The sequence below is a fragment of the Typopeltis vanoorti genome, chromosome 21, assembly GCF_054136105.1.
Source record: "Typopeltis vanoorti isolate ZY-2024b chromosome 21, IOZ_Tvanoo_1.0, whole genome shotgun sequence".
Taxonomy (NCBI): Eukaryota; Metazoa; Arthropoda; class Arachnida; order Uropygi; family Thelyphonidae; genus Typopeltis; species Typopeltis vanoorti.
Window position 1 is genome coordinate 17,215,278 of NC_143569.1, and position 19,308 is coordinate 17,234,585.

The 19,308-nt window shown below is 35.6% G+C and overlaps 1 protein-coding gene across 1 annotated transcript in view; it reads right to left on the reverse strand.

The window, feature by feature from the left end:
• Window positions 1–19,308, reverse strand: part of SdhA (succinate dehydrogenase, subunit A (flavoprotein)) — a 311,617-nt gene that overhangs the window by 168,169 nt on the left and 124,140 nt on the right. Inside the window, exon 6 of the mRNA XM_090411417.1 lies at window positions 9,072–9,236. Coding sequence (XP_090267543.1) covers window positions 9,072–9,236 — 165 coding nt within the window. The remainder of the gene's footprint in view (window positions 1–9,071; window positions 9,237–19,308) is intronic.

The following is a 19,308-nucleotide window of genomic DNA, read 5'->3' on the forward strand; positions in this document are numbered from 1 at the left end:
AATATACCCTTTGGAAAATTCTGGGGTGCTTAAGGGTCAAAGCTGTATAACTGAGAGGAGACCTCCACATAGCCTTTAAAGGAATGCGGAGAACCGACCAGGCTTCTGACCTAATGTCCAATCCTCACCTTCTCGTGGTGCACCCTGTTGGGTATCTACTTGGATAGTGAACGAATGAGGATAGGCTGGCAGTTTGGGATTTAGCCGACCAAATTGTATTCTTATTGGTTAAACCAAAATAAAAAATGATGGTACAACATGACAAAATTTCATGCTGGCTGGGATGACGTAATTTTTTTCATGTAGTACTATTATATCCTGTACACCCCTTGACGGTACATGGCAGGAATTTGATGATGATTGGAAAATTCTGCAACATTATGGAATAGACAATAAAATAATAAGACTGATTGAATAATGAACTCATCTTCTGAAATGCTAGTTGAAATTAAGGGGAATTATAGCACTCTCTTTCCAGTGGAACATGGAGTGAGATATGGTGCAAATTATCACCAATGTTATTTAACTGCTTCCTCAAATATGTTGTAAATGAAGCTGATGATCCAAGTGGAAAACAAATCAGATCTTCAGGAAATTACTACAACATTAGCTTATACTCTTAAAAATTAAGAACCATAAGTATCCAAAAATCGAAAACAATGACAAATATTTGTCATTGTTTTTAAGAAGCAAGTGCTGTGACAAAAAAAAAAAAAAAAATCCTACTTGAAGATTATCCATAGAAGAAGCTGATCAGTTTAAATACCTAGGTAATTTTTAATAAAGATTGAAGATCAGGAGAGCATAGAAAAAAAATTGCAAAAAGCAACAACAACACTCCAAAAACAAACTACTATGGACAAATAACTAGCTTACAATTCTAACGGTAGTTAAACTTGGACCCACCTAAAAGGATGAAAAGAGGTTGCTGGCATTTGAAATGAAGTGCTATACATGACTCCTAAGGGAACCATATAATGATCACATCACAAATTTTTAAGTAGAACAAACATTCAGTTCTTTCACTGGTCGAAAAGATAACATAACTAATATTTGAAGGAAACAACTTAAGTAACTTGGTCATATCAGCAGATCAAATGGTCTACCAATGTAAGTTCTTGATTGACTTATTCTAGGAACTTGAAAAACAGGCAGACCTAGACAGAGTGGATAGACAATATAAAAATTTGGACAGGTGCTTTACTTACAGAAATGCAAGCAAAGCATCAGTCGAGAACCAAGTAGAAGATTTCTTTGAGGAACATTTCCTAATATCTACTCTACAGTCTCCTTTGGACTATGGGAAGAAGTAACTACACTGTAGTTATAACCACAATAACTTACAATGTAATAAAGTTAATAAAATAAATTTGGAAGTTTAAAGTGTTTTTAATGCTATATTGTACTGAAATAAGTGGACAGAATATGAAGTACATACGGGAAATGTGCTCAAAAAAAACCATAATGCTGATCACTGCTTTGTGCCCCTCTTCCTGAAGGAGCATAGATTGAAAATAACTGCCTTACACCATCAACAGTTGCCCTAATGGAGGAGTACTGTTTGCCAGAACAAGTCTAATTTTATACACAAAACAATTGTTTATTATGACACAAAATTAAAATTCAAAATAAAGAAAATTTCTGAAACTTTTTGCCATCCATGTGATATGTGCACAATTTTATTATTAATATATAATAATTATTTTATTGGCATTAAGATATTATCCTTCAAATGCATTCTAGTGGCAGAATGCCTCCATTGTTCAGACTAATGACAGTATCCTTAGGTCAGGAAAAAACTGGATTCTAATCAAGGGTAGGATGTGGAAGAACCTTAATAAAATCTTGTCAACTATAAGGTGGGTTAGCTGGTCTCACACAGAGAGAGAGAGAGAAAAGTCATGTCATTATACCAGCCTGGTTGGCCGAGTGATTAGCATAATCGCTCTCCAACCAACGGATCGCAGGTATGAATCTTGCCACGGGCATGGATGTTTGTGATTGTCATTAGGTGGAAGATGACTTTCATCACCCAGTGCGAGACCATCACCCTACCTACTGTATGCCTGAAGTAGCAGAAAAAGTTCCATTCCATGTTTGGTTTCTAGAGCAGAGGTTTCCAGACCATGTAAAAATAAATTACAAAAAATATATAGAATTGACAAAAATGGGAGAAAAAAAAACCATAGTACAAATGTACTAGAGGTTCAGTAATGACCTTTCATGGGAGGTAACTAGATTAAAAAAAACTGCTATAAAAAGTTGTAACCTATAGCAAATATTACTATGAGTAGATAATTCGTTGCGAGAAGAAATTCAGAAATCCTGCTTCGGAGACTACATATAGTCCTTTTTTTCCTGAGCCAATTCAAGTCTCCAAATAAGCAAAGCAGCAGTTTGAAATTAGGTGACAACGTTCATCTACCACCAGTGGACATTCACACACACATGTACCACGGTAGAATTCAGACTCTGAGCAAGTTTGATGGAGACACCAGCCATACAAACAAGGCAAGCAAGCTAGCTAATGAAAAGTCGTGATGTAAGACAAATATATGAGCACTAAGCAGAGTCTATGTTTTAAGCAGTGCAATATCAAGGCAACTCATGCTAAAAGGTTGTGTTTTCATAAGCTCTCAATCACTTTCAAACTTCAAAAATTATTAAAGCACATATTGTTTGCACATGATGTACAACAGATGTTTATTATCCTTCTCTTTTAAGAGAAAAATCAACCAAAACCAGATATATAATATTGCTCAAAAGAATTATCCAATGAATCAGACATTTAAGTTAGAACTACACTTCAAAAAAGGGAGATGAGAATAACAATTCTCACAAAAATTGGAGAAGTGAGGTGGATGGCTTCAAAGGCAAAACTATATGATTGTGAATATCAGAAAGCAACCTGGCATTACTTAATATTCAAAATGTGTAAGCAAAGTAATCTAGCATAGTAATGGTCATTTAAACAGTATCCAAGATGAAAGATAATTTTGGTGTTTAAAACAAAAAGGCAGGGACAAAAGAGGAAAACAGATTTAAATGAATTGATGAAGTTAGCAGCAATTCAAAAGACAAATGCACTCGGGTCTCTTTTTATGCGGATTTGAAGTTATGCGGTGCATAACTTCAAAACGTATGTATAGTACGCCACAGATACGAGACCTTTTGACACTTCCGTGCGTGTCAACCGAAGGAGAATCCATTCTGATAAGGTAATCCAGCATTTCCCAAACTTTTCCTATGACGGAACACTCCACAAATTCTGAAATTTTCATGGAACACCTTGATTATTTTGTACTGTATTAATTAATAATTGATCATTAATTAATTAAACATCAATTAAACATAATCATTAAAATAATTTGTACTGATTTTCATTGACATATACCATTCTGATCACCAAAAATTTATAATATTATTATAAGTACTTACAAGCGAATGCAGACTTTTTCTCCTGTGTGCTGATAGTTTTCCCCTCCTTTTGTACATCTTGGAGATTGCTTTGTAGGCTGGAGGTGGATGAATCACTATATGTTACATCACAAACACCTTCAATAAGAGTCTTAATACCAAAATTAAACAAACACCCTTGTCTCTTATTCATATTAAAATTTAAATTTGCAGGCCTATTACTTTTAAAAAATCATGGCACTATGGTTTCGAAACAAGCACTTTCACTACAATACGAACTTGCGAAGAAAGTATTCAGTATTACTAGATTTGAGAACCGGATATAGACTACCTTGGTCTTCAATTTCGGTGGAAAAATTTTCTTTATACTTCCTTGCTGATTGGTCACAAACATTTGCAACACAGATGTTATTTCGTTCAGTTTTGAGAACAGAGGATACGCCGCACATTATTGTAATCGGTTTGCAGGCAATTTTTATGACCGTTCATGAACAGCGGTATTCTCTTTCCCGAATGTTGAAGGGTTTCAATGTGTGAAAATTAACGATAATTCATGAATACTTCCACGTTTAAAAATACACGGCTTGGTCACTAACATTTGCTACACAGATGTTATTTAGACTTCTGGGTCTGAGCTTTTCGAATATTCACAAATATGATTCTCCTCAAAATATTTCTACTATAACATATTTATTCATGAAAAATGCTTAGAAAACTAAAATAACTAATTCCAGGAGAACTTCTCGCGGAACACTTATTCACCTTCCACGGAACTCAGTTTGGAAAACCCTGGTGCAATCAATCCGTATTGTGGGATGAGTTGTTTATTATTACACGGCAGAAAATTAACCTTCTCTTTTATGATCATTGTAATTTTTAAAGTGGTAGCTATTTTACTTGTATAGCAAATTGGAAAATTTTACCTATAAAGCACGTGATTTCGCGTGTTGTTGACTAATTCGTTCATCGCCATTATACATAATGAACAGCGTGTTGCAGCACATTCTGGCATAATGTGATAACGTGTAAGCAGTGAGTGTTCGTGAAGTTTAATTTTGCATGTGAGTAAGTGTTTGTCTTTTTATTATCGAAAGTCTAAATTTTGCTAATTGTTATTTTAAAGATTTCAATTTGGCCCAATGGAGAAAAAAGCACCAAAGAAAAGCAATTTCTTTGAAAAAGAAAATTGCAATTTTAAAGACTTAGCAAAAGGAGAGGGATCTATGGCAATTGGTAAACATTTTAATTTATGCGAATCTACTACTATAAGAGCAATTAAAAAGAATAAAGTCGCAATAAGAAAATATGTCATTTCCGACACAAAACTAAACGCCAAATTATCATCATACTCAAGAGATGCTGTTACATCCTGAATGAAGACCTTTATTAAAGAAATAATTCATTCAGGATTTAACAAGTCAGAAAAATCAGCTGAGAGAAAAAACTTGTACTCGAGCAGAAGAACTAAAGTACTAACTGTAAATGGAAATAGAATTACCTCCTTTTAGTAGAATTGTAATACCATGTAAAGAACTTCGTGTATAAATTAGTATTATATGAAATGCATCATGTATACAATGAATGGGTAAATCAGATGTAAACAATAGTCCAAAGGTCACGGGTGGCCTGAGGCATTGGAAATCTAGGAAAGCAACACGCATTCAGTTCCCGGAAGATGCTGCTATGATCTCGCGATGTGCCGAAGTTGCTTTTGTCGATGAAAGTAGCAGAAAAAAAAAAAGTAAGAGGGCGCTACCATGGGAAGAACAGGGTGCTAGGGGGGGGGGGGGGGAGTGAATGGAGAATAAAAGGGGTTTGCAACCCCTTTCTCAAGGCTTTTTTTCTGCCTGTTTCCCTGGATGATGATTTGACTTCTCTCGTGGACCGGTGGTTCCTGATGGTGTTTCGTGGTGATAGTTCGATATCGGAGGGTGTGCCTTTCCCTTCAATGTCTGAACTTCTGCCAGTACTAAAGCATGAGATGTCAGCACATACTGCCTTCGCTGAAAGTACCGACGGAATACTATCGCGGATGTACATTATGAACTGGCAGCTAGAGATGAGGATGGCCCGAAAAAGATCGAGAATAGATGAGGGAAACTGATGACCATAGTGACCCACCATGTGGAAGCAGACTTATGGAAGATTCAAAAGGTAATCCAAACAAAGAAGGACAGTTCGGATGGACTGGGAAACCCTGCCCCAAGAAATGGTAAAGTACAGATTTTGTTGTATAATTACCCAGTCGGTAAAAGGGAAAAATCATTGCAGTGTATTAATGGAATATGGACAGTATTTAAGGACTTTAAGTGATTATTTAGCAGTGACTAATGTCCATAAGACAAATTGTTAGGAATGATTGTAGATGATTGTGACTAGTTTAATATGCAAGACTTACACAGTAGGTAGAATATTGATTAGAAGGGTACAACGTGTATATTATGTGTGTTTGTAGTGTATTAATCGAATATGGACAGTATTCAAGGACTTTACGTGATTATTTAGCAGTGGCTAATGTCCATAAGACAAATTGTTAGGAATGATTATAGATGATTGTGTCTAGTTTAATATGCAAGATTAACATAGTAGGTAGAATATTGATTAGAAGAGTATAATGTGTATATTATGTGTGTTAAATCTCTAACTCTAGAGAAGGATTTATTGTTTGTACGTTAGAGTATTAATCAGTTTGATTTAGCATGTCATTGAACTAATTGAAAGTATATATTATGTCTTTAGATTCCAATAAATATGTTTTTTCTTTTATACCTGAGTTTCGCCTGTGATATGAACCAAAACTACCACTCATTAATTCGAACCATAGCGGGCGGGGCGGGCAGGGGGGGATTGAAAGAAAGGTATAACATGTTGTTATAGAGGTTACGACTACAAACTAGAATTTACTTAGCCATAATAGAGCATTTGATTTATGAGTATAAGCCCTAAGTTTATTCTCCTATGTGCACCAAAGATCTGGAAAAGTCTCCCTGAATAAGAGTCCCCTCTATTCTGAGATATTGGCTGGCACAGCTTTAAAAAATAAATTTGTCAATATCTGAAGAGGAGACGGCCCCAGACAGAAATTAGAGGATTCGTTTCTTATAGCAAGGAATAACCTTTAACAGTCAGGGTAAGCACGTGAGTAAAATTAGGAATCGGCCAGAGATATAGGATTTGCTTTCCTTATAGAATGAACACATAAGAAGTGATACAGATATTAGAGTCAAGGAAATTTTGTAAGTCTTGTAGTTAAAGTAGGGAAGTAAAATATTTTAGGAACAAAGACATTAAAATGGTGCGCACGAGAACAACAAACCATATCAAAGAGGAACCAGATATAACAATGCTTTATTAGAAAACAGGGAACGAGCGCTCGTAATTTGGATTGAAGGATTAACTCAAAGAAGAATTCCTGTAAGTGGTTATTTAATTAAAAAAAAGCTCTTCGATTTTATGAACAGATGAAGCAATTGGAGCCATCTACTTCTGCTTCCCAGACTGATAAAGAATTTTCGGCTAGCAAAGGATGGCTAACCGGATTTTTAAAAAGGAATGTTCTGTTCATAACGTGAAGCTTACAGGTGAGGTTGCAGCAGCAGATGAAGCAGCCAAAAATTTTCAAGAGAAGTTAGCCAAAATTATTGAAGATGGTGGATATTGTCCCGATCAAGTGTTTAAGTTTTATTAATTATTGACAATGCACCCATTGTCAACAATTAATAAATTTGGATGTTGATAAAACATCTTAATGTGCAGGTAGCGTTTTTCCAACCAATACAACAAACATTATTCAGCCATTAGATCAAGGCATAATGGTTACTTTTAAAAAATATTACATTAAGCACACTTTTTAATTTATATTGGATAAACTAGAAAATGAATCATTAAGTAACTGACATTTGGGAAAAAATTTCTATTTTTGGACTGCTTAAATCATGTTGCATCTGCTATCGCTGAAATAAGACCACAAACTTTAAATGCCTGCTGGAAAGCAGCTTGGCCTGGATGTGTTGCAAACAAATGTAGATGTTTGCAACCATGCAAACATCTACATTATCAGCTGAAATCATTACTTTGGCACATGAAATTGGTGGAGAAGGTTTTGATACATTTAACCAGAACGATGTAGACAAATTGCTTGTGGATAATGCATTAAGTAACGATGATATTATTGGATATCGATTAACTTTAGATATCGTCAAAGATCCAGAAAACGATAGTGAACAGAAGAAAAACCTGTCCCTCACTGCAAATATAATTCGAGGACTTGAACTGTGCAATAAATTGGAAAATCATTTTCTTGTTACTGTCCTACTTTGGCCAAACAGGCAGGACAGCAAATATCAGAATTTCAGAACACAAGGACTACATCCGTTTTCACCAGTATAGCCACTCTGGTCTTGCAGACCATGCTCTGGATACACGCCAATACTGTGGAAGAAAGCCACAATAATACATCGTAGCAAGTTCAAATTTGAAAGACTTTTCATGGAATCAGCCTCAGCCCTAAGAAACGTGTCAAACCTCAACAAATTTGGATGCATGAGACTGCCCAAATTTGAGAGATGTACATCACAAGACCTTCAGCCCAACAACCAAGAATACCTACATAGCCCACTAGGGGGCACCATCAGGACTTTTAGGAGAAAGAATAGCTTCCTCGCTTCATCCTCATTTACTGTATGTAGTGCCTGCGTGCACGTGTCTTTATTTTAGGTTCCTTTGAAGATGGCAACGTGGCATTGACGAAATATTGGAAATTTATTAAAGTTTAATTTAATATATATTGTAGTGTACGTTGTGAATTCCTTAAGTTAATTAATAATCGTGTATAAGCCTTTCTACGAGAATCATTTCCTTGTTAATGAGCCAAATTCTGAATGAGCCTTTAAATTCCAACGTGAGCTGAAGAACTGTATGTCTGGATATCACGAGCTGTTAAAAAATTAGTGAAATCATCATTGCAAAGTTTAATCACTGATTACATTGTCAGAAGAAAAAAATCAGTACAGAGTGAGAGTGAAGCTAATTCTGCTTGTGAAGAACCATTGCCTTTACCATACAGATCTGATGCACTGACTATCTCTTCTGGTGATGAAAGTGATTTTGCACCAGTTTGCAAACATTGCTGAATATTGTGTAATAGCGATGATAATTCTGATCACAAAATGTAAAAAAAAAAATGTTACTTTTCAATAAAATTAAATGAATAAAGCTTTAAAACAATCTTATGCATTCTTATTTTCTTGAATTTTTATAAACTTTTTTTTATGCGATTTTAGGTTTATTTTAATTCATTGCTTCGGTATTATGTAGTTTTAGAAAATTATGGAATGTATCCCTAATTCTTCAATGTAAGTTAGGCCATTTTTGTGTGATTTTTTATATGCAGTTTTCTGTGGAATGTATCTACCGCATAAAAAGAGACCTGACTGTATATGGCTTGTACTGGAGACTAATTTCCAATATTGTAGACAATCTCTGAGACATTTTCACCCATTGAGTTGTATTCAAGGAAACAGCTAAATCTCCCAAAATGTTTGCATAGTTATTTAACTGGAGTTAATGCATTTGATTAAACTTTGTACATTTTGCAAACTTCTGAATAAAGCATGCTAACATGATCAATATTCAACTGCTTCAGTAAATATCACCTGTCCATAAAGTGTATGTAGAAGGGAATGACCAGTTCTATCTGCCACACAACAGCAACGATGTGCTTGTCCACCTTTACCAAAATTGTATGATTGGCCACCAAATGCTCTTTGATAGATTTTTCCATCTTGTGTACGACTAAATGGCATACCATAGTTTTCTAGCTAGAAAATAAGTTATACATGAAATGCATAAATAATTTTTCCATTGTCAAAATAAACATGAAATTTCTATATTATTAAATTCTTTCTATATCATATTTCTAACCAAACAAATCATTCTAAATTGAACAATTTTTTTTCCCTGGCAGCCATAGGGCCAGATAACAAAAACATCATCAATGTATCTAAGCCAGGCTGGATTTTACATGGAATATTTTGAGCAACATTTTCTAGATTCCTCTCCTTTAAAACCTAAAGTCTGGCTTAGATACGTTGATATTTTTGCTATCTGGCCCACCATGGCTGCCAGATACACTTCCTCGGCCACCTAAACAAACAACACAAATGCATGTAATTCACAACTGAGATTGAAAAGCAGAACACACTTCTGCTTCTAGATACACTTGTCACATGTCTTCCTTCTGGCAGTCTTTCCTTCACTGTTTACTGGAAACCTACACATGCTGGCCAATACATATATATACCTACATACAAACGCCTACCACCACCCAACACAAAAACTAGGTGTTGTTAACACACTAAAAACAGGGCTTTGAAGATTTGCTCCAATGAACAAGCAGTTAAAGATGAATTAAAAGTTATCAACAATACCTTCCTAAAAAATTGATCAAAATACTACCAACAAAATTCTTCACAAGACCTCACTCAAAAATAAAGTAGACTACAATAAAACTGTAACCATTCCATACATTAAAGGGATATCAGATAAAATAAAGGAAATATTACAGAAATACAAACTTAAAGTCACCTTTAAACCTCCTACAAAATTAAAAAAACTTACTCGACTCATCCAAGGATCCACTCCCTCTGCTGACCCACCCTGGAGTATACCGTATTCACTGCACCTGTAATTTGCCCTATATAGGAGAAACAGGATGCACAATTCCCATCAGGAAAAAAGGAACATAAATGACACATTAAATTTAATAACTATGGTGAAGCTGGCCTGTCTGATCATACCCTGAATACTTTACATAAAATTGACTGGAAAAGCCTGTCAAATTCTTATCAACCACCCTAATCTTAACAATAATGATGGTCTAAAAATCCCAAGAATATGGAAGGCACATATTCTACCCACATAACCTTTCTCCCTAAGAGTTAATTATAAATAGGACTATAGGTAATTCAGGATCTTAAATCTAATATAACAATTCTCATGTTAGGACATCATTTTTGCTGGAATAAAACTATCCATGGGAAAAAAAAATTTCCCTGATGCTGTCTTAAGTAGAATATATCTTTGATGTAATTTAATTTAATTTATTTTAATTCAATTTTTCACTAGATGTCAGGCCAGTAGAATAACCGTTGATCAAATCATTGTCTTTTTAGCATACTGTGTGAAATGTAATACAACTTCTCTCTCTCTCTCTCTGTGTGTGTGTGTGTGTGTGTGTGTGTGTGTGTGTGTGTGTGTGTGTGTGTGTGTGTGTGTGTGTGTGTGTGTGTGTGTGTAACCCAGATGATGATGATGACCTTAATATGAAGGTCGAAACGTCAGGAAATTAAAATTATTATTTCTAACACAGTTGTATAGTCCATAATTTGTCTAAAATGAGTTAAAATATTTACTATCTGGCCCTTCTCAGAAATCTTGCAGATCTCTAGTTTAGCGTACAGTCTAACCATTTCAATTTTTAAACTGTTGACACATGGAGGATACCCAGAGAATCCAGCTCTCAGCACAAAATGAATAAGTCTAGCACTGCAATATTTCTTCTGCTATGCAGATGAACAAGAAGACATTAAATATGTTATAGGTGGAAGGGTGGCTCTTCATTCAAAGCAGTCTAGTGTGAGATCAAGGCCAATAAGATAAAATATACAGTTAGATGCTGATATAAGGCAGGTGATTCCATAGATGATCTGGAAGACATGAATCAGCAAATTAGTAAGAGTGCCAGTCAGGTGATTATTATGGGGACTACAACTATGGAGACAGACTGGAAGGAAGAGAGTTCATATAGCAAAAAGGAAATGGAATTTATCGTATTTTTTCGTATATAAGACGATACTTTTTGCTAAAATTTTTAGACCAAAAATTCGGGGTCGTCACAGGGGATAACTGGTTGGCAGACCCCCACGGTTGCCGTGGGCGAAACTGCCGGTACCTTGTCTACATGAACAGGCTTCCACAATCACCAGCCTTTGTTAACTCTGTCGACTGACATCAATAACAGCTGATTCTGAATAAACCAATCGGAACTCTGAAAGCATTCATATGTCTGCAATTTGTTGGTAGGGTAAGTTAATGCATTAACAATATTTTGAGCACTAGCCCATAAAAATGTCCAAAAATAAAAAAAAACAATTGTCATATTCTCCAAAATTCAAGTTAAAAGTCATCAATTAAACAAAAGAACATGGAAATAAAGCTTAAGGGAGAGAGTTTGAACCTCCTCCCACTGAGTATATGACTTGACAGCAGAGATGTTTAAAATACTGATTTCTTAATTTTGGGTTCGAAAAAGTAGGGTTTGTCTTATATATGGGGGCGTCTTATACACGGAAAAATATGGTATATACCTATAAGAGATAATTATCACGTCATTCCAAAAGTAATGTCGTTTTATATACTGTACTTATTCAAACATGTCTCAGCTTAACCAAACATGAATTAAAGCTTTATAAGTACCACTAAGCTGAGGCAGTCTCATTCTAAGGAATTCCGCCTTGCAAGTACATCATAAGTCATTGTTTAAATAACCCTTTATTACTATGGAGGTCACTGAAGGGCACATTAGGCACATCATGCTTTACGAGTTCAAAAAATACAACAATGCTGCTAAACACTGTAAAAATAAAAAAAATGTTTGGCGATAATGTTTAGAAAGAGTGAAATTGCCAGTAACAGTTCCAAAAAGTTTGACAAAGGTACTTTAGCTTGACAGATTCCTCTCACTCTGGATGCTTTATCTCTCTCAATAATGATATGCTGGAAGCGCTATTGAAAGAAATGCCTATGCAACTGTTGAAGTTTTAGCAAAAGATTTAAATTCATCGTCATTGACCATCCAACACCATTTGCAAGGACTTGGAACAGTGTCCAAGCTCGGCGAGTGGGTTCCTCACGAACTGACAAACAACAATTGAAGAGCGCACATCAACATCTGCACTGTAGTCACCAGTGATAAAAAGTGGATACTTGACAAGAATATTAAGTGCTGAAGGCAGTGGTTCATTCAGAGGAACATGCTAAACCTCAGCCAAAACATGACCTTAACCCTCAGAAGGTTCTGTTAAGTGCTTGGTAAGATATGGCTGGTATGATACACTTTGAACTCTTGCAACAAAACCAAAAAATCACAGCTGAAGTATACTGTGAACGACTCAATCAACTGAATGAAAAACTGAAAGAAAATAGGTGTTCTCTGGTCAATCAAAAAGGTTGTTGTTTTTCACCATAATAACGCATGCCCTTATAGTGCAAGAATCACCTGTACCAAAATTGAGGAACTTGGCTGGGAAAAGCTTCCACATCCTCCGTATTCTCCTTACCTTTCACCTTCAGATTACCACTTATTTCGAAGTTTGCAAGATTTCATTAATGAAAAACAATACGATACATTAGAGGCACAGAAATTGAGCCTATGCAACTTTTTTGTCTCCAAATCTCCTGAATTCTATAGAATTGGCATTATGAAGCTTTTGTAACTTTGGAAAAGCATTATTGATTCAAATTGAGAATATATACTTGATTAAATTAGCAAGTTATTTGTCTTTTATATCCTTTCAAATATCGGGTCACTCCAAAAGTAATGATAACAATAACATTACTTTTGGAGTGACCCGATACTTGAGGCATCATGTGATGGAGGGGACTCAAGGTGCAAGAGTATTGGACCTGGTCATAGGATTAGAAGAGCTATCTGTAACTAAGGTGGCCATGTTGCCTCCAATTGGGAAAAGTAACCATGCTGCCTTGCCTTGGGAGATTGTAAAAAATTAGCAATATTCTGTCAAGGAGTGCAGGTGGAACTACAAGAGAAGTGATTATGACAAGTTTAGTAGGATTCTCAAAACTCTGCCATAGCATAAAACCCTGAAAGGGAAGTATATTAGTAATGCATGGAAGACAGCTACGAGGCATCTAAGAGGAAGCTACACTAAATTATATACCTAAGATAATATCATTCATGAGCTTCATATAAAGAAAATGCCATTGAAGGTATATTAATGAGAAAGGTGAAGAGCAAACACATGAACAGTGCAAGGGTCATAGTTGGCTGAGTTCATCATCATCATCATCATCAAATTCCAGACATATACTCTCAGGGTGTGTGTATGTGTGTGAACAGAATCTTATGATAGTACTACATGAAAAGTTACATCATTACTATCTTCCTATCAACAATTTTCCTCCAGATTACCCTGTTATCTTTTAACATCCCAATATTATCAGATTTTATATTTCTGTCCTTTGAAGTACTTTTAACTATATCAATTCACCTACATCTTGGTCTTCCTCTGGATCATCTTTTTCCTGCCAACCAGCAAAGAACAGTTGTCTAGCTAATCTTTCCTCTCCCATTCTGTTTAAGTTACCATACTACCTGAGGTTATCTCTTCTAACATATTCCTGAATGCTAACAATGTCAAGTTGTTTCCTAATTGCTAATATGATACTCCATCGATGCTATTTGTTAAGTCCCCTGATCTTTCTCAGGGCTCTATCTGTAGGCTCCAGTCTTTGATCAAGAGTTATTTCTAACCCAGCTCTCGGATCCATAAGTTAAAATTGGTTTGAACACTGTTTTGTTTACAGCTAATTTAGTTAACTAATCTCTTATTTTCCGTATAAATTTATTCAGTTCACTTCCTACTGTTGTAACGTCCTTCGTGGCTCTATGGTTCGTCATGTTGTTGCAAAGTTGTTCTTAATAAAATCAATTAATTGCTGGTTGATTACTAATCAAAATATAGGGAAATTTATATTTATACTGGTAAAAAACACTGACCAGGCATGCAGTCAGGAATACATATCCATACTTGAAGTAGAAAAAGCCATCAAAGGCTTGAAATGTGGAAAGGCAGCAGGAGTAGATGATATTCGACCCGTAATGCTGAAGTATGGTGGTATAAGAGTCTTACAGTTTCTGCACTGCATAGTTCAGAAAGCCTGGACAGAGGGACGAATTCCTGATGATTGGAGTAGAGCTCTCATAGTACCCATATATAAAAAGGGAAATAAAACTGAATCTGGCAATCACAGAGGTATTTCCCTACTGAGTGTTCCTGGCAAGATCTATGCAAGTATACTTGAGAAACGGTTGAGAAGAATTGTGGAAGAAAAGCTTGGTGAAGAACAAGCTGGATTCAGGCCAAATAGAGGCTGTCAGGATCAGATCTTCACTTTGCGACAAATAGTCGAGAAAGCATGGGAATATAAAAAAGATCTGTATTTAAGTTTTGTCAATTTGGAAAAGGCATATGACAAGGTGCCAAGAGAGAAGCTATTCAATACGCTGCAGTTATATGGTGTCAATGGGGCATTATATCAAGCAAAACGTAGTCTTTATTTGAGTTGTAAGTCAGCAGTTAGAATTGAAGGAAGTACAGGAAGATGGTTTAATGTTAAATCTGGTGTGAGACAAGGATGTACATTATTCCCCTCTGTTATTCATTATTTATATGGATTACATTATAAAGGAAAGTGGTATTAAACGTGATATCAAAATTGGAGATGTTAATGTCAGCTCTTTGCTTTATGCGGATGATGTCATACTTCTAAATAAATCCGCTACAAGTCTGCAAGATTCTCTGACTAAATTGAATAGTTGTTGTAATAGATATGGTATGAAGGTCAGCAATAAAAAGACAAAGACAATGAAAATAGGCAGAATCATTGAAAATGTCAACTGTGTTGTGAATGGAGAACCTGTGGAACAAGTAAAACATTTCAGCTACTTAGGCACGATTTTTACTGAAGATGGTAAATTAAATTTAGAAATAGATAACAGAATCAGCAAAACTGGTATGGTGGGAAGTCAACTGAATAAATTCATATGGAATAAGAGAGAAATTAGTCAGAACACTAAATCAGCTGTATACAAGACAGTGTTAAAACCAGTTTTAACTTATGGATCTGAGAGCTGGGTCAGAAGTAAAACACTTGAACAAAGACTAGAGACCACAGATATGAGAGTCCTGAGAAAGATTATAGGTGTGAACAGATGGCATCAATGGCAATATCATATTAAAAACGAGGATATTAGGAAAGAACTTGATATTGTCAGCATCCAGGAATACATTAGCAGAGCTAATCTCAGGTGGTATGGTCACTTAAATAGAATGGGTGAGGAAAGATTAGCAAAACAAATGTTCTCTGCCAGGTTGGCAGGAAAAAGACCCAGAGGAAGACCAAGATATAGGTGGATTGATACTGTACAAAGTGCCTTAGATGATAGAAATATAAGATCTGATAATGTTGGAGTCTTGACAAGTAACAGACTGATTTGGAGGAAAATTGTAGATAGGAAGTTAGTAATGGTGTAATTTTTTTCATGTAGTACTGTCATATCCTGTACACCCTTGAGGGTACATGGCAGGAATTTGATGATGATGACTCCCGCAAGGTTCGAACTTTTTATGAATGGTGCAATGAAAAAGAATCAGGTACACACAATATTGAAATCAATAAAACAAAACATTTAATACAAGGTTATATGACAAGTACATAAATTTAACTCTAAAAATAAGATAATACAATTAACTTAGTTCTTCAGGTCAAAACATTCATAATGAATTAGACTTCAAATCTTCAGATATTAAATTCACAGTTCTCTCAATAACAAAGATTGTTCACGCTGTTCAATACTACAGAATTTCTTGCTAAACAAATTTACTGGTTTCACTCAATTACACTCTATAATTTAACACTTAGCAAGCACTTATAACATTATTAATGGCAGCAGTTATTACTTCAAGGGGAATTACTTTTAAGCTTCTAACTTCGACTAAACTCAGCGAAATGCCACAGTAAATGTTAGGATATTCGAGCTATCACTTAAACCTTCACACTGAAATAAAATAAAATAGGACTGTTCTTACCGGGATTAATCCTTAGCACATCAGATTCAGTGTGAGCACATTTCAAAACTATATTCACTTATTACTCCGATGGAACACTATTCAAAAGAATTCTTCAAGGAGATAACTGAATTATTATTTATTCAGTTATTATTTATACAATTCTTGACAGGCTTACTATAAGGCAGAATAATTATTTCATGTTCACTACTGTATAACAAGTTGAGCTTTGTACAATCCTTCTTTAAAACTATATAGGAATATGTAGTAATTCTAGAACTTAGTGGAATTATTATGAAATTCCTATTAATCTTCCGGTCTTTTGTTAATCCTAATACGGCACTAAATTCCTATTACTGCCACCGGCTAACTTTACTCTCAGCTGTCTATAAGTTTTCTCCTCATCTCTGTACACTTCTGAATGCTGCTCCCTTGAATTTCCTGCCCTTCCGTGTCCCTGTTTACTTTTACCTCTCGCTTATATGCATTCCTTCTCCCCGCCTAAACTTCTTCACTCGTCCAACTCATTAATTCCTTTTCTCCCCATTATCGAAGCTCGCATGAGTTTACTGTCTCCATGGCAACAATCAAAACAAAATGTAAACATAAGCATTAGCATTACATAAGGTTATACCTTTACACTCGGTAATGAAAAATAATAATAAAAATATTATAGTTACTTAATTTCTCCTTCACTTTCATTTACAAATAATAATAAATAAAACACATGTTACAGTTTATATAAGGCACATAAAAGTTACATACATAGAGTTCCTCATAATATTATTGAAGGAATAAAGTAATAAAGTAAATGTTATTTACTACAGAGCTCTTTGATTAGCATAACATATATTAAAATTATATAATTAAATAATAACTGATAAAATTCAAGGATAATACATGAATAATAAATCTTAAGCAAGGGACTAACAAATAATATTTAAACAAGTCTTGCTTAGTATGTGGTAGATTATGTTAAATGTGAATGAAGAATAAAAACATATAAAACAATTTCATTCACGGTTTAATACTACCATACCAATGTTACTAATTCTGCTATCATTATTATTACGGGTATCTCCATGGAGTCAGTAAACTCATCGCAGGAGACCCAAACTATCAAAACAATATCTATCATACCTCTTCTTGAATTCATTTACAGACGAAGAACTCACAACTGAGTCAGGCAATGCATTCCACTCATTCACCACCCTCCAAGCAAAAAATCTAGTTCTCACACCCTTGTTAACCACACTTTTCCTTAATTTCCAGAGATGACCTCTTGTTCTTCCATCACTATTACACAACTGAAATATTTCCCCTGCATCAATCTTATAAAATACCATTTAGTAATTTAAATGTTTCTATTATATCTCCTCTTCTCTGCCTATCAACCAACCTCTGCAATCCACTCACCAATTTAGTTACTCTCCTCTGAACCCTCTCCACAACCCCCTCATCTCCCAGGAATCCAGGTGACCCGACATGAGCACAGTAATCCAAGTGCGGAAGCATCAACTCCTTATAAAAGGGAATAATAACCTCTTTATCTCTAGATGTTAGTGTGTTCTTCAATAACCAAGTAATCCTATGTGCAATCTTGGATACCTTAGTAATGTGCCCTCTGAACTTCATCTCCCTATCCACCAAGTCTCTAGCCTCATCAATCTCTTGGAGTACCGTTCCACCAATGTGGTACCCAGCTGGTAATCTTTTAATCCCAAAATGCATAACTTTACACCTTTCCACATTAAACTGACATCCACTTTTTTGCCCATTTTGCCAGCTCGTTAAAATCATCCTGCAAACGCAACATTAGCTTGATTTTTTATTGTGCTACCCAGTTTTGCATCATCAGCAAACAACTGAATATCTCCCTTCAAGCCATTTCCTATATCATTTATGTACAAATTAAACAATAACGGCCCAAGCACAGAGCCCTGAGGCACACCACTGGTCACCTGCCTCATCCTGGACTCTGCTCCTCCATACACCACTTTCTGGTATCTCTCCATGAGCCATTCTCTTATCCATATCACCAGTTTAGTTATCCATCTCCATCTGCTCTAAGTTGTGCAACAGTATTCCATGGGGTATCCTGTAAAAGCCTTAGCAAAATCCAGAAGTATCACTGTGTAGCCATTTCCCTTGTCCAACTCGGATGTCATTCTATTATAAAAAGTTAATAAATTGCTAAGGCAGGATCAACCTTTAACAAAACCATTATTATTACGGGTATCTCCATGGAGTCAGTAGACTCATCGCGGGAGACCCAAACTAGCAAAACAATATCTGTCATATCTCTTCTTGAATTCATTTACAGACGAAGAGCTCACAACTAAGTCAGGCAATGAATTCCACTCATTCACCACCCTCCAGGCAAAAAACCTTGTTCTGACACCTTTGTTAACCACACTCTTCTTTAATTTCCAGAGATGACCTCTTGTTCTTCCATCACTATCACACAGCTGAAACATTTCCCCTGCATCAATCCTATAAAAACCTTTTAGTAATTTGAATGTTTCTATCATATCACCTCTTCTTCGCCTATCAACCAATCTCTGCAATCCACAAGCTCTCAATCTATCAATGTAGGGAGTATTTTTTATATCACTCACCAACTTGGTCACTCTTCTCTGAACCCTCTCCACAGCCTCCTGATCTCCAAGGAATCCAGGTGACCAGACCTGAGCACAGTAATCCAAATGTGGAAGTATCAATGCTTTATAAAGGGGAATAATAACCTCTTTATCTCTGGATGTCAGTGTGTTCCTCAACAACCAAGTAATCCTATGTGCAATCTTGGACACCTTAGCAATGTGTCCTCTGAACTTCATCTCCCTATCTACCAATACCCCTAAGTCCCTAGCCTCATCAATCTCTTGGAGTACCTTTCCATCGATGTAGTACACAGCTGGTAATCTTTTAATCCCAAAATGCATGACTTTACACTTTTCCACATTGAACTGACATCCATTTTCTTTTGCCCATTTTACCAGCTTATTTAAATCCTCCTGCAAAC